The sequence below is a fragment of the Lathyrus oleraceus genome, chromosome 5, assembly GCF_024323335.1.
Source record: "Lathyrus oleraceus cultivar Zhongwan6 chromosome 5, CAAS_Psat_ZW6_1.0, whole genome shotgun sequence".
Taxonomy (NCBI): Eukaryota; Viridiplantae; Streptophyta; class Magnoliopsida; order Fabales; family Fabaceae; genus Lathyrus; species Lathyrus oleraceus.
In genome coordinates this window covers 622,757,366-622,778,234 of record NC_066583.1, presented here as the reverse complement: position 1 = coordinate 622,778,234, position 20,869 = coordinate 622,757,366, and the positions used below count along the sequence as shown (strand labels likewise).

Genomic DNA, 20,869 nt, shown 5'->3' with positions numbered 1-20,869 from the left:
TTGCGGTTAGGACTGCAACAGTTGAAGGTTACCGGCTCTCCGGCGAGGGTTCAATAGAGAGGTTCTGTTGTTGCAGTTAATAAAACCGAGAGAAAGATGAAGGTTGCAGAAATTGAGCTTTGGTTGCAGAATGGTGAATTTGCAGGATGATTCAGATTAAATGTTCAGTGGAGAGGTGAAGAAGGAGATTCCGTGCAGAAGTAGAGGTGTTGAAGTTCTTGCAGAAGTAGGTTAGGGTGAAAAAGATGGAAGAATTGCAGGGTTTCGGTTGAGAGTCGGTTGAAGGTTGCGTTGAGAGATTGAAGAATATTGAGGGGTGAGGTTGAAGATGGATATTGAAATTGGTGGTGAATGGAGAAAATGGAAGAAAGGTGTTGAAGAAGATTGAAGAAAGTGAGGAAGAATAAAGATGAGGAAATCCAAAATGATGGAGCAGGGTATGCTTTTATAGGTTTATGAATTTTCAGTTAGGGAAGTTAGGGGTTGGTTAGAGGTTGTTAGAGTTGGTTATTTCTGTTAGAAAGTTGGTTAGGTTGTAGAAGCTGAATGTGCTCGAGTTTTCTTTGAAGAATGTTGAAGTCTAAATCTTGGTGAGAAAATCAGCCTCATCACTTGGTAAGTTCCTTTTATCCTCATTCCCATGATTCGATTATTCCCTCTCCCCCTTCTAATTTCTCTTGCTGCTATTGAAGAATCGGCCAAGCATAACCTTATTTTAAAAGCTGTTAGTTCTTGTGCAGCTAGTTAAGAACGAATTGAGTCTGTTATGGCAATGCGAGCAATATCCAGTGAGAGCAGCATCAAATGAGTTTTGTTGTGGTTTTATAATAACCCCTGCGTGATCTTCAACATGATTTGCAGGCATCACTGCCTTCGACAGGGTCCGCCGCATTGTTACGTCTCAGGTTCATTGCAGCTTGAGGTGGTGGACTGAAACTGAAAGAGAACCAGCTCGATAGCTCTCACAAAACGATTCTGCAGCGGCTGCCTCTCTCCTTCCCGATGCAAGTATGCACCAATTATCATGGCGTTGGTTGTTAGCCATTTTTGTGCCAGATTTGTTAAGGATCATTCTGAGAGACCTTCATTTCCTTGTTGCAGATTCCGTAGGGTATATGGAATGTATATGAAATCGAAGCGAAAACGCCAACCAAAACCATTCGAAAATTGGCAAAAGCGTAACGACACTCACCATCTTAGTGATCACATCCAAAAGGTAATGCCAAGTAATTTCAGTATCTGTTTTGTCACTGTACATTCTTTTATGCATCACCTCCATCCAATAAATTACATTGCGGTAAACTGTAGATTACAGGGTCCGATAAACTATAAATTACAGGGTCAGCGCCGAATTGGTTTGCTGTAAGTTGAAATTGTTAGTTCTATGTGTTGGCAGCAATTTTGGTAAAACCTAGAATGTTCACAAGTTGTCACATGTGTTGTCTTGACATAAGATAACATGTACCTGCAGGATGTTTAAAATGCGATTATGCAGGATTTTACCAAGATGTCAGACCCAATGTCATGACATCTGTATACAGAACATTCAGTCTGAATGTTATGTATTATGTGATTGCATTTTTAATGTCAATCTATGTATGATTCATAAGATGATTGAACGCGCTATCAATCAGTAATTACAACTAGATTGACTTATTTTCCAAAGAGATATAATCACTGTCATTAGAAGTTATGAATGGAAAATAGTTTTAGGGTTTTATGATGTCCAAGCCCATCCAAATGCTTCTATATAAAGGACATGGAAAACCTGGTTTTATACATAAGAAATAACGAACAAAATATTGAGAGAGAATAAGGGTTTGAGTCTTGTGCAGTCGTGTGAATTGTAGCATGAGTGTGTGTTTGCTTGATTGAAGCTTTTAAGTAAGATCAAGTATGTGTCTTTGAAGAGTGTCTTCTTTTCATTGTAATTCTTGTTTTATATCACTGTTGTGATTGAGGGGGAGTGAGTAGGATCTCATACCTAAGAGTTCTTAGGTAGAAGTCACACGGGTAGAGATTAGGTGAAAAGACTATAACTTGAAGTTGTTTACTGAGAGTCTTTGAACTGATTCTGTTTAGTGGATTTCCTTCCTGGCTTGGTAGCCCCCATACGTAGGTGAGTTTCCACCGAACTGGGTTAGCAATTGCTTGTGTCTCTTGCATTACTGTTCTTTATCTTTTATCTTGTTTGTAATGTTCAGATATTAGTGTCGTGACATTACCTTCGATATCTCATATCTGATACCAGAATTTCAGTTGGTATCAGAGCAGGCATCCTGCTCTAGTTCTGGGTGAGATCTAGGGACGTTACTTTCTGGTACTATGGATAGAGACGGAGGATCTGTTCATAGACCACCTATTCTGGATGGATCCAACTATGACTACTGGAAACCTCGAATGGTAGCCTTCCTAAAATCTTTGGATAATAAGGCTTGGAAGGTTGTTTTAACAGGCTGGGAACATCCAGTTATTACTAAGGATGGAGAAGCTACAAGTGATAAGAAGGCCGAGGAACAATGGACCAAGGAGGAGGAGGATCTAGCCCTTGGGAACTCTAAAGCATTGAATGTTATATTCAATGGAGTAGATAAGAACATCTTCAGATTGGTAAACAACTGTGAGGTGGCTAAAGATGCTTGGAATATTCTCAAAACCACTCATGAAGGCACCTCTAGAGTGAAGATGTCTAGACTGCAGCTGCTCACTACCAAGTTTGAAAATTTAAGGATGAAAGAAGATGAAAATATTCATGAATTTCAATGAATATCCTTGAAATTGCTAATGCCTCAGGAGCCCTGGGTGAGAAGATGTCAGATGAAAAACTAGTGAGGAAAATACTCAGGTCACTTCCTAAGAGATTTTCCCCATGAAAGTGACAGCCATAAAAGAGTCTCAAGACATTTCCAATATGAGAGTTGATGAGCTAATTGGATCCCTCCAAACATTTGAGATGGGAATGTGTGATGGTTCTGAAAAGAAAGTTAAAAGCATAGCCTTCATGTCAAACACTGAAGAGAAAGAGGAAGAAAGTGGTCAAGATACTGATGAAGATCTGGCAAATGATGTAGCATTACTGGGAAGACAGTTCAACAGACTTCTGAAAAAGATAGATGTAAGGTCTAAGTCTAATGTCAAGAACATCTCATCTGACATCAGTAAGTCCAATAATGCTGGAAGAAGAACAAGATATGATGAAAAGTCCAAAGAAGGAAAAGGAGTTCAGTGCCATGAATGTGATGGGTATGGACACATTAGAGATGAATGTGGAACCTACCTCAAGAAACAGAAGAAGAGTCTTGCTGCTACTTGGTCTGATGAAAGTGAAACAGAAGAGTCTACAAATCTTGTGACTGCCTTGACTGGAAGATGGGGTTCTGATGAAGACTCAAGTGATGATGAAGTAACCTTTGATGAGTTAGCCACTACCTACAGAAAGTTGTGTCACAGAAGTGAAGAAGTGTGTCAACAAGTTGAAAGTCAGAAGAAAGTGATAACACAACTGGAGAATGAGGAGGTAGAACACTTGGAAACCATCTCTAAGTTAAAGACTGAAGCAGTGTTCTTGAATTCCAAACTGGATGAGATGACAAAGTATGTCAGAATGCTAAACAATGGATCTGACACCTTAAACAAAATTCTCTAGACTGGACAAATGGCAGGAGACAAGTCTGGCATTGGGTTCAATGAATCCAAACCTGAATGCAGTCACAGTGGTAGCAAACCAAAATCCAAACCTGAGTGCAGTCACACTGGTAGCAAACCAAAGATGTCACATCATATGTCACAGCATCATAAAGGAAGACAACGGAAAGGGAAACATCAAAGATGGAGATGTCATTACTATGGAAAATTTGGCCACATAAAACCATTCTGCTATAAGTTGTATGGCTATCCTAGTACTTATCATCATCAACCTAGACCCAAGCATCACATACCTGTCAACATAAAAGAATGGGTTCCTAGGACTAGTGTTACAAACCTGATAGCTCACACTTCCTTCAGAGTTTCAGCCAAAGAAGACTGGTATTTTGACAGTGGGTGCTCCAGACACATGACTGGAAACAAAAACCTGCTAACTGGCCCTCATCCTCATGTCACCAGCTATGTAACCTTTGGTGATGGAGCAAAGGGTGAAATCAAGGGGATTGGTAAGCCTAACTATCCTGGAGTCCCTAACCTTGACAATGTTCTACTTGTTAAGGGACTGACTGCAAACCTAATAAGCATCAGTCAACTATGTGACCAAGGTCTAACTGTAAACTTCACAAAAACTGAATGTCTGATTACTAATAAAGAAAATGAAGTAATCATGAAAGGAGTCAGGTCTAAGGACAACTGCTATATATGGAGTTCTCAAGAAACTGGTTATTCATCAATGTGTACTCTAGCCAAAGAAGAAGAAGTAAAGATATGGCATCAAAGATTGGGCCATCTGCATCTTAAAGGGATGAAGAGGATTATATCTGTTGAAGCTGTTAGAGGAATTCCCAACTTGAAGATTGATGAAGGAAGAGTTTGTGGGGAATGTCAGATTGGAAAACAGACAAAGATGTCACATCAGAAGCTCAGACATGACACCACTTCCAGAGTGCTGGAACTTCTCCATATGGATTTGATGGGACCCATGCAGGTGGAAAGTCTTGGTGGGATGTCAGATCAGATGGTCAAACATTTTGTTAAACAAATGCAGTCTGAATTTGAAATGAGCCTTGTTGGAAAGCTGACCTATTTTCTTGGGCTACAAGTCAAGCAGATGGAAGATTCTATCTTTCTATCTCAAAGCAAATATGCCAAAAACATTGTTAAGAAGTTTGGCATGGAGAATACAAGTCATAAAAGAACACCTGCTCCTACACATCTGAAAGTCTCCAAAGATGAAAATGGTGTTAGTGTAGATTAAAGTCTCTACAGAAGCATGATACGAAGTCTGTTATATCTCACAGCAAGCAGACCTGACATTGCTTTTGCTGTAGGTGTTTGTGCTAGATATCAAGCTGAACCAAAAGTCAGTCACATAAACCAAGTGAAGAGGATACTGAAATATGTCAATCGCACCAGTGACTATGGGATGTTGTATACTCATGGATCTGGATCTATGCTGACTGGATACTGTGATGCTGACTGGGCTGGAAGTGCTGATGATAGGAAAAGCACATCAGGAGGATGTCTCTTCTTGGGGAACAACTTAATATCATGGCTTAGTAAGAAACAAAATTGTGTGTCCCTGTCCACTGCTGAAGCTGAATACATAGCAGCTGGGAGTAGTTGTTCTCAACTGGTTTGGACGAAACAAATGTTGATTGAATACAATGTCACGCAAGATGTCATGACATTATACTGTGACAACCTAAGTGCTATAAATATTTCTAAGAATCCTATTCAGCACAGCAGGACAAAGCACATTGATATGCGTCATCACTTTATTAGAGAACTAGTGGAAGAGGAAATCATAGCCCTGGAGCATGTTACTACTGAAATGCAATTAGTTGACATATTTACAAAGGCTTTGGATGCTAATCAATTTGAATGTTTAAGAGGGAAATTAGGGATTTGTATCCATGAGAATTTATAGCAATTAATTTGAAGTGAAAAAGGTAATAAAAATATTGTCTGCTCACTTAAAAGAAAGTGCCCCATATATGGTAAATCATTACCAAGTATTGGAACTACCATCTATAGCATATTCACACGCAACCTCAGCTCAACCATTTTCACCTTCCTCAAACTTCATCGACCTTCTCTGTTAAGGCAACAAAAATTCTTTCACAAGCTCAACAAGATGTCACAACATCCTTCATCTTCTGGTTCTAAAAACACCAAACCTGCGCACAAAGCTAGAACACCCTCCATGGATTTTCTTAATGAGGACATTTTGGAAGTGATTCCCCTATCAGTCATCCCAGGCGACGCTCCTGGTCCATCCTCCACTGCAGGACATACTCAAGGTAACAGTTATGATAACCCTACCTCTAAAGATGACATGCATCATACTGATCGTGTCATTAGAAATCTTGTCACAAGGATCCTAAATGAAGGACACTCAGTAAAGGGAGTTTCTACTCCCCTATCTAGAAGAGACCCTTCTCCTGAGGTTGGACCTCACAATGAGAAATATGATGATTCATCTAGGTCTGAAAAAGATATTGCTGCAGAAGGACTGTGTTCTTTAGGGAAAACCTTGCCTAGTAAGAAATCTGTAGATGCTTCTCAATCTAAGAAGCATGACTCTGGTAAGAAGGTGATTGACTTGGAAGAAGAAAGCTCAGATGATGAAGATGACAGCTTGCTTCATCACTTGAAGCCAAGTGTTGCAAAGAGAATGAAGACCAGAAAGGGAAGGTCTTTGGCTGAGATGATGACAGCCAAAACTGGTAAGAAGGCTATTGCTGTAGGCCCTTCAAAGTCTTGGAGTAAAGTGGAGGTAAAGAAGAGAAAGGTAAGAGAAAGTTATGATTCAGAGGAATTTGTTGAAGATGATGTCCCAGACATCTCTCATGTCAAAAGGTCAAATGTTAGAAAATCTCCTGCAAAGGTTGTTGTTGTACACCTGGATAACATTTCCTTCCATCTTGAAGATGGTGCAGCCAAGTGGAAATTTGTAATCCAAAGGAGAGTGGTTGTGGAAAGAGAACTGGGAAAAGATGATGTGGAAGTTAAGGAGGTCATGGACCTGATCAAGTCTGTTGGTTTAATGAAAACTATTAGTGGGTTATCTCAATGTTTTGAAGGTCTTGTTAAAGAGTTTTGTAAGGTGTTTGTTAGAGGAAAGTGTGTGAAGTTTTCTCCTACTGTGATCAATAAGTTCCTAGGAAGAGGAACAGAAGGTGTTGTTGAACTAGAGGCCACAGACAATGAGGTCTGTAGGAAAATAACTGCTGGATAGGTCAAGGAGTGGCCAAGCAAAAAGTATCTCTCTGCTAGAAAAATAACTGTGAAATATGCTATCTTGCATAAGATAGGGTCAGAAAACTGGTACCAACAAATCACATCTCTACAATCTCAAATGCTCTTGGAAGGATCATATTTGTTATTGGAACCAAGCTTAATTTTGATTATGGAAGATTCATGTTTGAAAAAATTGTCAAACATGCTTCTACAAATGCACTGAAGCTGCCCATTGCTTTTCCCTCAATGATTTGTGGGATAATCCTGCAACCTGGAATACTGAGCACAAGTGATATCCCTAGTAGAAGAAAACCTCCATTGTTAGTTCATTACAAATTATTTGAAGGCAGTCATGTCAATGATATTATCATGACATCTGTTGTGAAGAAGCCAGGCTCTCAAGGTGGCTTGATTGCTGAACTGAAAGAGACCTGTAAGGAATTGGAGACTGGGATAAGGGTGGCTAAAGCTAGGAAAGAAGCTCTGGAGGTTCTGATTAATAGCTTGGAGCAAGGAGATATGGATAATGTTGGTCAAGCCAAGGAAACAGATGCCCACACCTCAAGTGAGAGGTCTGACTCTCAAGATAAATCAAGTGGCAGTTCTGGATCTGAAGCTGATGAAGATGCTAGCTCTTCTGACTGAGTTGTGGTGAAGATTGTTCCCCTGTGATGATGATTTGCTGTTCTGGAAGCCTTGATGTTTGATGTTTTTTTTGGCAGTCTTGTTTTGATGCCTTGATGTAATTTTTGGGTTCTCTTTGTGATTTCTCTAGATTTCTGTTTATCTCAGCTTATATAGTCGTGTATAATTGTTGTTGTGTAACACCTGACAATATGTTTTAATATTCTATATATTTTAACATTCTTTGTGACATTCTCTGTTGGACTAATAGACATTTACTTTGTCTCATTGGTCTCTTTGGTCTATTTTGACTAAAAAGGGGGAGAAGTAGTAGCTAAAGGAGAGTTGTAGAGGAGAGTTGCAGTTAATATATGTTATGAAGTAGCTAGGCTATAAACAGATGACAACTGATGTTGAACAAAATGATGTTTTGTGTTGTACAGGTGATGTTGAAGGAGATGTCAGATGGGGTGATGGATGTTACAGGTGTTGTTGAAGGGGATGTCTGTGTTGAACAAACTTAGGGGGAGAAGAAGCACATATGTGTTTAATGTGTGTTTACTAGTTGCTATTATAGCTAGTAAATGTGTGGTTTATTACTTCTACTGCTGCTTAACTACTGATATGTTTTTTACTCTTGTGAACAAATGGACTGATATATGTTTTAGCCAAAATTTTCCAAAGGGGGAGTTTGTTCGTTCTATGTGTTGGCAACAATTTTGGTAAAACCTAGAATGTTCACAAGTTGTCACATGTGTTGTCTTGACATAAGATAACATGTACTTGCAGGATGTTTAAAATATGATTATGCAGGATTTTACCAAGATGTCAGACCCGATGTCATGACATCTGTATACAGAACATTCAGTCTGAATGTCATGTATTATGTGATTGCGTTTTTAATGCTAATCTATGTATGATTGATAAGATGATTGAACGCGCTATCAATCAGTAATTACAACTAGATTGACTTATTTTCCAAAGAGATATAATCAATGTCATGAGAAGATATGAATGGAAAATAGTTTTAGGATTTTATGATGTCCAAGCCCAGCCAAATGCTTCTATATAAAGGACATGGAAAACCTGGTTTTATACACAAGAAATAACGAACGAAATATTGAGAGAGAATAAGGGTTTGAGTCTTGTGTGGCCGTGTGAATTGTAAGTCATTCAATTCATCCATAGATGATTGAATTGGTCTGATTTTTGAGTTGCAATTTGTCCACTCTAAGCTTTGAAGCATGAGTGTGTGTTTACTTGATTGAAGCTTTTAAGTAAGATCAAGTATGTGTCTTTGAAGAGTGTCTTCTTTTCATTGTAATTCTTGTTTTATATCACTGTTGTGATTGAGGGGGAGTGAGTAGGACCTCATATCTAAGAGTTCTTAGATAGAAGTCACACGAGTAAAGATCAGGTGAAAAGACTGTAACTTGAAGTTGTTTACTGAGAGTCTTTGAACTGATTCTGTTTAGTGGATTTCCTTCCTGGCTTGGTAGCTCCCAGACGTAGGTGAGTTTGCACCGAACTGGGTTAATAATTGCTTATGTCTCTTGCATTATTGTTCTTTATCTTTTATCCTGTTTGTATTGTTCAGATATTAGTGTCGTGACATTACCTTCGACATCTCATATCTGATACCAGAATTTCAGAAATTGTGAGTTATATGCTCATGTGGTGTCTTTGCTTGCTTTTGTTATGATTATTTAGAATCATACTCAATGGTCATGAATGGCTATGAATGGAAAGGTTTAGAATATGGTGTAATGTCATGCTAACGGACTGTCATGTGATGTAGGTCTTTGAAGATTCAGCTTGTGCGCATAAAATGAAGGTTGTATATGCCACTTGGGTTGCATCAGATCGGCGAAAAATGAAGAAATGTGGTTGAATGCTTAGATTAGAACCTTAGATGTTAGAACCTTAGGTCATATGTTAGTTCATGTTTGTTTTGGGATTTGCTCATATGTAATGTGTAGAGGTAATAACATGGGCTATGTACTTTGAATCATTGAATATGCATTGATTTGCATTGATTTGTATTGATTTGTATTGGTTATCATGAAAGGTTATCTTGAATGATTTGGAAATAATAGGTGGAGAATTCAAAGGATGATCATTTGCATTGAATGCATGAGATTACTATGATGAATGCTATGGTTTTAAATTAGATTTATAGAGAAATGGAAGTTGATCATTGGGTGTAAATCATAATGGTTATGTATAGGTTTATGAAGTGGTATGGAATTACATGGTTTATAAGCATGGTTTGATTTTGTAAGTGGTTTACAATTTGAATGTTAATTATTTTGGTTCAATGTAATTGGAGGGTTGTGATTTGAAATTGAAAAAATGTATGAGATTGTATACTTGAATGGAAATTGAATGTTTGGATGAAAGGTTTGAAAGCTGAATAAATGAAAAGTTTGTATTTAATGGATTTGTTATGAATGAAACGTTTGGTTATTAATTTGTAATGAAGTGTAATGAATGAATGAATTTGTAATGAGTGAATTTTTAATGTTAGGCATTTAAGATGGAAACAGGCTAAAAAGAAAACGGTTCATGGTTAAAATTAAAATGGGCATGGTTTTTAGGAATGGTCCTAAAATGATCAAGATCCACAAACGGTTATGGAATGTAATACATTTGGAAATCGAATGGATTTGAAAGAGGAGTTTAATTGCCATGACTTGAATGGTTCACATTATCGCAACAACGATGGTCTTAACATGATTTAAAATGAACATGAACAAAGTTTGATAAAATGACCATGTGATCATGAACAAAGACAAAGATAACCTTGTTAAAATGGGTTCAAATGAACTTAGGCAATTGATGGACATTGAGAACAAAAGTCATGATAATTGAGGGATGATAGTATGGTATGTTTACTTTAGTCAACTGGTTGACCAAAAAGTCAACAGTTGACCAAAAGTCAACTGATGCAAAAGGATAATGGGATAGGCTTCCCTGATCAAAACTTCACATTCAAAATGGAACCATGAACCAATTGAGGTCAGTGTTCGAAAATCAATGGAATCAAGGGATCGAATGAGGCCAATGGCGATGTATAATGAAGTGTGAATGCAGGATTGTTTGTAACCAGTCAGACCAAGACATGTGTCGGGGTTTAGCTAGGTCAAAGATCCAAGTGTCACGCAATGACCAAAGGTCTCAAATTCAGCAGTCTGTTAATGTCGTGAACCAATTTAGGGTTTCCAACCCTTCAAAATAAACCACAAGGATCACCAATTCAAATATCGAAATCTCCAATCCAAGCCCGCTTTGTTAATCAGAAACCTTGAATCTGTGAGGAATGAATAAGGATGAATATGCATGAGACATGAATGAGGTTAGATGGACCTCAGGTTATGGGTCAGATGCAAAAGCAAAAATGGGGGGTAAATTTTGGGGTACTACAGCTGCCCCTATTTAATCTTCTTGGACCTGAATACCAGAATTGCGGTAGTTTTTCAGGTATTCAAGGTAAAAGAGGATTAAATACTTACGTGCCAGAAATTTGCCCATTGAGAGTGGACGTAACGTGATGAGATTTTTGTGGTTTGCCAAGCTAGGGTTAGGCTTTGGTTTAGTCAATAAAATTGGATTTCTCTTGTCTTTTCTTGCTTGTAAGGCTTCATGTTATGCTTTATAAATGATATGCATGAATGCAATGATGTGGTTTATGCACGATAATGATTTATGCAATGGTTAAGCCAGATGCTCACATAGAGGGTGATGGGAATTTGGGCTAGATTAGTGGTTATATAGACATGATTCTTCGACACCAACCTCGGGCTCAAAAGCTATTGTAACACCTCTGGATTATATTCAGAAATTGGAGAGGGTTTGTACCTACGTAGCCTACCTCTGCCTCAATATACTAGATATCCGCACCAACTGCCCCGGTCGGAAGTTATGGAGTAACCTCATCATCTGAGTATCTCAAACCGGTTTTGCCCCAACATCTTGAAACCATATTACCTTGATTAACCATCTTGGGAGTGATTGACTTCTCGTGCTCCTGGGGTAGCTTGCCCCAATATGAGCCTTAAAGTAACTTTTGCCCCTGTCCGGATGATTGAGAGAGATTTGTAGAATCTCGACGTGGTTGCCCCAGATTGACTGACATTTGAAGAGATCTGAGCTGTGGGATATCAGAAATTTGATCAATGTTCCCCATACGTAATCTTCCTTGATGTCAAATGATTGTTCGCATGTAAAATGCTCATTTTGAAAATGATAATTATAATGTCATGTTCATGCAAGTTTTGGAAACTCAAGTGTGTTCACTAAGATTGTGACACCTAGTGAATGAATCACTGATTAGAATGCCATATCAGTATCAATACAGACGACAAGAAAATTCTTAGGAGTCAGCTTGACGCGATCTTACCATAGTATGCTTTCAAAATAGACCATGCTTCAATTAGGTCTTTTAAGGGCTGTAACGTGGCCTGGTTCACGGTTTTAGAAGGAAAGGATATAAGGCTCAAAACCTATTCTAACCTGCCCATTCTTCATGATGTTCTCCATTCCTACGTTCAGTTAGCTTAGAACAAGCATCTATCTTTCAGAAAAAGATTTTGGATAATATCAGAGATGGTTATGGAACCCACGAGAATTTGGAGCAATAGTCACTCACCTTCTGTTTCGATTCGCAGTCACATAGATTTGCTCTTTCTGAGGATTTTGATGATGATCCTCTGATTCTCTTGTTTTTTTGTTTACCCTGATTTTTCCTGGGCTGATCCTATGGGTCGGCCGCCCACCGGGATGCCCTGATTTTTTGCCTAAGTCAATCTTGTTTTCAAGTTCTTGACTTAGCGGGCTTTTTATTTGCTTTTGATTTTTCATTTTCATCTCTTTTTCATTTGAGCAAATCCTATGACGCTGCTTTCTCGATTTGTTGCACGGGTCATGACTAGCCCACTACTTGGTGGACAAGGGATAACCATTATGAGTTTGTGATTACATCCTCTTGATATGATATGATTGATCACTAAATGAGATATCCTCTTTCTGAATTTTGAATGCAAGTCTAAACTAACTGAAGACTACCCTGCCCCTGGTTTAACATGAGGGTTTTTTAACATAGAGAAAGAAACTCCTACTTCAAGGCCCAAAGGGGTTGACTAGGGATTAACTTCCTTATATCTCCAATGTTTAGGGATTGAACAATGCCTTACATCATCAGCACGATCTCATTCAAAAGCATACAGGCAATGATCTTGCGTATTTTAATTTGCATCATTCTCTTTTGATTTTATTTGAAAAACAGTTTGATACTGATAAATAAAGTATGAGTGAACACGAATGGATTTAAGCAAAACATGCACGTTTATTTCATTATTATTATCATCTGAAAACCAGACAATTTATACAAATGAATATCAATTAACAAACAAAGGAAAATTACAAATGAGATATGATTGAATCAATATAATATTCCTAGCCTTGATACTCCTCTGAAGAAGCAACTGAATCTGAGCCATCTTCAACACTGACTGCGTTCACAACTTGTCCACAATGGTCTGGCAACGAGTTGTTTATGACTTTGGGTTTTTCCTCAGAGAATGACAAAATCTTCTGGTCAATAAGCTCTTGCACTCTCGACTTGAACAACCCATAATCTTCGGTTGAATGTCCTATATAGCCGTCGTGAAACGCACAAGAAGCATTAGGATTGTACTTAGGCCCATAAGTATAAACAGCTGATGGTATTTCTTTTGGCACAATTGCCCCTTGCTGGACAAGATAAGGTAGCAACTGAGTATATGTCATAGGGATCTGATCACGTTGAGGACACTTTCTATCAAACCGCCTGGTCTGCTTTTTCCCTGGATGGTCACGTTGCGCAGTTTATTGACTTTTCAGAGCTTGAGCCTGAGGAGGTTGTTGATACTGGAACGTAATACCAAGTGGAACCGAGTAGCATGGTATAGGCATCCAAGGTACTTGCACCGAAGCAGCATGAATCGAAGGAATAACCATTGGTTGGAACATTCGAGCAGGATGCCCCAAGCCAGGATTAACTGTCTGATAAGAAGTCTCGCCACGATGAGTCCCAAGTGTGACATAGGGTGCCCCAGTATAGGTGTACTGAGGTGCAACAACAGTAGATGATGCCCCACGGTAGGGAAACAACATTCTAGGATGGTATCCTTGATTCGGGTACTGCATAACAGGTTGAACCATAGGCGGAGTAACTTGCACATGAATCCGAGGACCCTTGTATTCAAACCTTTTCTCAACAGGCACTTCAGCAATCGCAGGTGTAAAGCTCAACAACTTCTGATCAATGAGTTCTTGAACTCTAGCCTTTAGAACATGACAAGTTTCTGTAGAGTGCCCTATGTATCCAACATGGTATCCACACGTGGCATGAGGGTCATGCTTACGGTTGTAAGGAAACTTAGCAGACTCGATTTGTTTAGGCACGATTGCCCCAACCTTAAGCAATATAGGTAGCAGATGTGCGTAACTCACAGGAATTGGATCATAGCGAGAACGTCTCCCTTCTTGATCTTTGTTTCCTTTGCTGATTTGTTTCTGCTTCGAATTCTGGTGGTTTTGAGCAGGCCTCTGATGTGGAAGTACATACTGTTCTTGAGGAAGAGGAGGCGAAAAGCCTGCAACAACCTTCTGTTTGTTATCTTCCTTCAGAATGTCTTCAACTTGCTCATCAATCACAACCTAATTTGGGAAGTTTGTTGTCATGCTATCCCGAAATAGCCCCAAAACCATGTCAGTTCTGTCAATGCTCTTAGTCTCTTCCATGATCCTCGGGTGATCGGTGTCGGCGAATCGTTGTCTTTCTGACGAAGGAATGGATAGGGTGAGTTTTCTGGTTAGTTTGCAAAATCCGATAAAGAAACTTTATATTTGTAATAATTTATATATAAGATTTCACTTGACATATAATTTAAATTTAAATGTAATCAAATCCAAAACATAAAATAACATTTTGTTCATTTTCAATAAATTTCATGATTTAGATTATACTGGCTGATTTACTTTTTTCTCAATAAACTATAAACCCTCCTATATTCAATAGGATGTATTCGAAATAGAACAGAGATTGAAGAATATTTATTTATTTATACTAGCATAAATATGAACACTAACGTGTAGATCTTATAAAATAGTTTAACTCACATGAGTGGGTAAGTCAGACTAGAAAATTATAAGATTTGAGTTTATATTTTTTTTAGAGATTTTTAATTCCGTTCTAAAAAATTCGCTATTCATTGAATTAGTCCGCATCGATCCGTTAAGTTTGAATGGCTATAATTTTTTTTAAATAATATTAATATTTATATTATTTTATTTTAAAATAATATATTAATTTTTCTCATCTCATTATTTTATTTTTATTTTATTCAATCTTTCTCTTTTAAATCATATACATTAATATAATCAACATTATTTTCTCGTATTCTATTAATTTTTCTTATGTTAAATATTTGAATATTATTTTATACAATTTAGATATGTGTTATATTTAAAAATATACTATAATATTTATAAAAGTTAATATAATACTTAAAAATATATTATGTTTAAAATAATATATTTTTATTTCATTTATAATAAATATTATAAAGTTTTTATTTTAATTTTTAAGCTCATATTATAATAGGAATTTTTTTTATCCCGTCTTAAAAGGTTTGACACCCATCAGAGTCGACTCGTTTAAAGTCAAATAGCCCATTTTGATATTACTATTACGCTCAAATAAAGATCTATTTTATTTATTATTATGTTGTGCTTTAAAAAAAAAGTAAATTTAGAAGAAGATAAAAAGAAAAAATTTAAAAAGAAATCTTCAAATACTTATTTTTTAAAATCAATGTATTAAATTAAAAGACACAAATCGTGTAAAATAAATAAAAAATTGAAATACCTTTTAAGTCATTTTTATTACTTGATCAAATCGCAATAGTTAACAAATTTAAGAGGACATCAAATAAGAATGTATATTAAGTGAGCGAGTAAATTTCTTTAATTATAAAATAGTAATCTTGAATCTATTGCTTGATATGTGGAGTGTCTATTGAGTTGGAATTTCAAACCTTGACTCATTTTAAATTTTCTCCTTTAGGTAAAACAATAAATTCAGGTTTGTGAAATAGAAAAAAAAATCATTTTTCTATTTTCTCTTTTTTTTTTTTTCTGATGGAACTTCCTCAGAAGAATGTCTATGACACGTGTCAGTCACTCGTGCAACCACACTTTGAAAACTTTTGAAGTCGAAATATACTCATGCCACAAAACAGAAACAGAAACAGAAACAGAAACAGAAACATAAGAGCCTCAAATAAATAATAATACTATAAAACTGTTACTAAGAAAATGCCAAACACTTCCACATGATTCTTGTTTAGGTTCTACTGGTGAAGATTATAGTGGAAACTGGGTGGGTCCCACTTTTCTGTGGACGCATTTTTCATACGCAAACCACTCCAATATTAGGTTCTTTTGTTTTCTTGCTTCCTTTTAACAAGTTTCTGATTCTCATTCTACACATTACTCTTGTTCTGTTTCTTCATACTCTTTTCATGATTTTTCCTTTTCTTCATAACCCTTCCATTCATTTCAAAGCTAGATACACACAGCTCCTTGAATATATGAAAGATTATCTTTAACGCAGTGCTAGATACTGGAGTTCCTTTTGTGTTTCCTCAGCAACTTCTTGTTGTAATTCTCTTCTGCTTTTCACCTTACAGTGAATTCCGAACTCCAGAGATGACTGAGAAAGAGAGTTTGTTTTCTTCATCAAGTGATTGGATGAGAATACCAGTTTTAACTTTCTTCAAAGATGCTAGGTATATCATTTTTTTGTCCTATCTTTGATCAGGTAGCGACGCAGTTTGTTGTCTGTTTGCCTTCTATTTAATGTTTTTGCGGTTGTTTATGATGTTCTTTTCATGTAAATAGATTTAACTCTTGATTTTTCTTCTTACTGCAGATTAGTATTTAAATCAGATAGTCTTGGTAGGGAGATACTGTCAATTGCGTTGCCTGCTGCAATGGCTTTGACAGCTGACCCTATTGCTTCACTGGTTGACACTGCATTCATTGGCCAAATAGGTATTTTGTATGGTTACATTCAGTTACTTTGTTTTCTCAAATTATTATTATCTGTGTTGACGTGTTGATTAGTGTAACTAACTTAGATTGTATAATTGAATTTGTTATGATGCATCTAGTGTTGAAGATTATTGGTCCTTTCAGGTCCAGTGGAGCTTGCTGCTGTAGGCGTTTCCATAGCTCTCTTCAATCAAGCATCGCGAATTGCAATTTTTCCACTTGTCAGTGTCACAACCTCTTTCGTGGCAGAGGAAGATACTCTCAGTGGAGCGAACTCGCATCAGGTAGAGGAGTATGGATGTTTGGAAGCCGCGACACCTCCGGATGCTGAAACCAAAGAGTTCTTACCGCAGAAAAGTATGGTTTTTCTACTTTTCTGTTTCTCAATTTAGCAGAGCCATCTCAAACTTTTGAGAGGTCCTGAAGTTAACTTCTTTTTAATCGTGAATTTTTTTAAGAGACCCTATTTAACTATGAAATACATGTGTATGGAGGTTCATTTTGCCTTATCTTAATCATGAAAAAGCGTGAGGCCCTGTGCTATAGGCTGCTTTGGCGGCCCTGCAATTTAGTACATTATACACGCTTCGACTCCTGATTAGTAACGTATGAACGTGTTCATAACTCAGATTCGGATGTTAAAAGCTTTAATTTAGTTAAGGATGTTGAACATAAGAGAAGGCATATTCCTTCAGCTTCATCCGCGTTGTTTATTGGAGGTATCCTTGGCGTCATCCAGGCCATATTACTGATTTCTGCAGCAAAACCTTTATTGAGCTTCATGGGAGTAACTTCTGTAAGTACTTCTGTATAAATATCAAGATACTTTCTTACAGACTGATCGATGATAGCACTATGGAATTTATTTTTAAGTGATTCGATCTCGTATTGGCATTAGATGACTGTGTTTTAAACGGCTTATTTATACAGGATTCACCAATGCTACATCCTGCACAGCAATACCTGAAATTGAGGTCTCTTGGTGCTCCTGCAGTTCTTCTTTCATTAGCAATGCAGGGAGTTTTTCGAGGATTTAAAGACACGAAAACTCCTTTATATGCCACCGGTACGAATGCCTCGACAAACTTAAATTGTTATTTATAATCATATGATTCTAATTACTATATCTTGTTTTGTAATCTAGTGGCAGGAGACGCGACCAACATAGCATTAGATCCTCTATTCATCTTTGTTTTCCGCATGGGTGTCACCGGTGCAGCCATTGCACATGTTATATCTCAGTATGTTTTACTTGGTTATGATTCAAATACGGATTTAAGAAGTACTTTATGCAGAACTATCATGTCCATCGTCTTAATTTCCTTTCGCTTCTTTTTTATTTTTTCATCTCTTATCAATGTAGGTATCTAATTTCAGTCATACTCTTGTGGAGTTTGATGAAACAAGTTGATGTTATACCTCCGAGCATCAAGCATCTTCAATTTGACCGATTTCTCAAAAACGGTAAGGGTTTATCGTGCTTATAAGAGTTGTTTCGTCATTAAAATTGTTTACCAAATATATTTCACGGGATAGGGATACTAAAGAAATAAATTGCATGTTATTTTCACGCAGGTTTTCTATTACTAATGAGAGTCATTGCTGTAACATTCTGCGTGACACTCGCTGCATCATTAGCTGCACGCCACGGATCAACATCCATGGCTGCATTTCAAGTCTGTCTGCAGGTTTGGTTGGCAGTGTCACTTCTTGCTGACGGTCTGGCTGTTGCTGGGCAGGTGAGATATGATTGATTACTCCCTCCACAAAAATTTCTTGTCTTGTGTTATCATAGATATGATTGAATATCAAACACTTACACTTATGATATTGGAAAAAACTTGTTTAGGCCATTCTTGCAGGTGCATTCGCTAACAAGGACTATGAAAAAGCTACAGCAACTGCATCGCGAGTATTGCAGGTATTTTAGTGTAAGGATAAACCTTGCTCGCGAATATCGTTTTGAATACATTGAACTGTAAATGTGACGGATAATTATAATGCAGATGGGTTTAGTTCTAGGAGCGGCACTTGCATTCATTCTTGGAACAGGCCTGCACTTTGGAGCCAAAGTTTTTACAAAAGACGCGAATGTCCTCCGCCTCATTAGAATTGGGATACCGGTAATTTATTCGTGTTCAAATGTGGAAAGGATGTATTCGAAATCTATATTTTTCAACCTCCTAAAGAGAGGAAAGGAACTTACATTCATTCATATTAACTCTCTTTCCAGTTTGTTGCACTCACTCAGCCCCTAAACTCTTTGGCATTTGTATTTGATGGTGTCAACTTTGGCGCATCTGATTTTGCATATTCAGCCTTCTCCATGGTATGTATCTTCTTCTTCCATGTTTTAATACACACTTATCTTAAAGAATCATTGAAAATGATGTAGTTTCAATACATGTAGCACTGATACTTCACATCAAAGTTGTTTCTGGTGTTTGACACATGTCAGTATTCAACATCAACAAACGTGATTCCGTTCAATTTTCTCAAATTTTTACTCGTGTCGACATATGAGTGTCGTGTCTGCTGTCCATGTCTGTAGCAGTCATTCATAGATTTCAATATCCAAACTCTTCCTGCAATGTTTTGGTTCCTTGAGTAACAAGTATGAAGTTAACTATATACAGTTAGTGGGATTCTTCATTCTCAGGTTATAGTGGCAGTTATTAGCATAATTTGTCTACTTATTTTGTCATCTTCTGGTGGATTCATTGGAATTTGGATTGCTTTAACCATCTATATGAGTCTAAGAGCATTTGCTGGCTTCTTGAGGTAATTCTCCATACTCTTCTACTTTACTTCCAACACACTTGCAACATTTGGATGAGTTCATTCAACCAATGAGCTATGTTAATGCAGGATTGGAACTGGATCAGGACCATGGGAATTCCTTAGGAGCCAACCACATTAGAAATGCAGCATAATCATGGCTTATATTTGGCCACAATTTCATGGCTTTTTAGTCACTTGGATGAGAAATTCTTTGAAAAGAATAGGCATTGATACATGCATGATTGTATTTACTTGCTGAGGCACTGGTTCAAAGTCTACCTCTGCTTCAGAGTTTGTACAAAATAAACCTCATACTCTTAAGAAAATGACATGAAATATAGGATCAAACTTCTACAACAAATATATTTACAGGTACTAGATGAAGATGAAAAACAAAAATAAAAAATGATAAATTTGGACAATTACTAGTGCTGCAGAAAAATGAGAAAACAAAAGTAAGCTACACTGTAAACAATTTTACGTGTACCTGTTTCTTTTTATACAAACTTTGGACAAATTTGTGTTTCAAATAATAAATGAAAATTTAGTTAAGGAACATTGTCCTGTCCCTTTAAACTTTGTGTTGAAACTAATGCTTTTTCTCTCTATTTGGCTTTTCACCATTCAAACTTGATTACTTCCTAAATTAGTTCAGTAATATATCTTCGGACTCATTCCACGAAGGTTTTTCCTAAATTATCAACTAAGTAACATTGTCTAGTGCATTCGAAAGTGCACTTCCAGATTCACCCCAAATATTAAAAAAAAAATACAATCAGAAATTTTTTTGAATACATTTTCATATGTACCCTAATTTTACAAAGTTCACACAACGAAGTAGGGTGTATCTGGAAGTACATCTCTAGAATATCCCCTGAAACAAAAATGAATTTCTAAGATCTATTGGCCTAAAACTTGTATAAATATGAGGTCTTTCAGCTCTTATGGTTTACAAAAATACACCAAACCAGAATGAGTATATATTGGCATGTCATATTTGTCTACTTCAATTGTGCAAAAGCCTCCCTTAAATTTAAGGTCATTGAGTACACCTCTCTTGTAGATGTGAAATCTATACTAGAGAATCTCTTAGAATACTCAGACAATTGAAAAGTTGTCAAACTCGAATACCGTTCTCCCTCAATTGACAACGTTGCAAAGATACAGTTCAACAACTTTGAGCAGATGACGGATGAAGATTTTGTTGAGAATATAATTATGTGTCAAAACACCATTTCGATAGAATCTGTTGTACTCTCAATGCTCTGCGTGAAGAAATTGTATAGTTGTCGAAATGTCGGAGAAGTGTGTCTTCGACAGAAATTAAGACTTAACTTTATTTTGTGTTTTAGTTGAGTTAGGTTAGTTGGAGATTACTTGGTGTGCAAGCAATCTCAAACTATAAATAGGGAAGTACCCTATCATTGTATAATGTAGTTGCATATAGAAAAAGGTTGAATAAAACTTCAGTTTGAAGGAT

The 20,869-nt window shown here is 37.0% G+C and overlaps 1 protein-coding gene across 3 annotated transcripts; it reads left to right on the top strand.

The window, feature by feature from the left end:
- Positions 1 to 16,009: 16,009 nt before the first annotated feature.
- On the top strand, positions 16,010 to 19,945 carry LOC127087215 (protein DETOXIFICATION 42). 3 transcript variants are annotated; one of them, XM_051028076.1, is made up of 13 exons: positions 16,011 to 16,343; positions 16,487 to 16,608; positions 16,753 to 16,965; positions 17,238 to 17,404; positions 17,539 to 17,674; positions 17,753 to 17,849; positions 17,972 to 18,072; positions 18,184 to 18,347; positions 18,458 to 18,529; positions 18,615 to 18,731; positions 18,842 to 18,937; positions 19,268 to 19,389; positions 19,477 to 19,945. In XM_051028076.1, exons 1-13 carry the CDS (start codon positions 16,264 to 16,266, stop codon positions 19,526 to 19,528), a joined length of 1,539 nt encoding a protein of 512 aa, XP_050884033.1. In that variant the 5' UTR covers positions 16,011 to 16,263; the 3' UTR covers positions 19,529 to 19,945. The 3 variants fall into 3 exon arrangements, with proteins under 3 accessions (XP_050884035.1, XP_050884033.1, XP_050884034.1); XM_051028077.1 differs by having other exon boundaries at positions 16,011 to 16,375; XM_051028078.1 differs by lacking the exons at positions 19,268 to 19,389; positions 19,477 to 19,945 and adding an exon at positions 19,019 to 19,260 and having other exon boundaries at positions 16,010 to 16,343.
- Positions 19,946 to 20,869: the final 924 nt, after the last annotated feature.

What these genes read in the sequence shown, in the direction of transcription:
- LOC127087215 (XM_051028076.1), top strand. Translation starts at nt 16,264, where the DNA reads ATGACTGAGAAAGAGAGTTTGTTTTCTTCATCAAGTGATTGGATGAGA. An exon ending in AGAGTTCTTACCGCAGAAAA is followed by an intron (nt 16,966 to 17,237) that starts GTATGGTTTTTC and finishes TTCATAACTCAG; the next exon opens with ATTCGGATGTTAAAAGCTTT. An exon ending in AACTCCTTTATATGCCACCG is followed by an intron (nt 17,675 to 17,752) that starts GTACGAATGCCT and finishes TTTGTAATCTAG; the next exon opens with TGGCAGGAGACGCGACCAAC.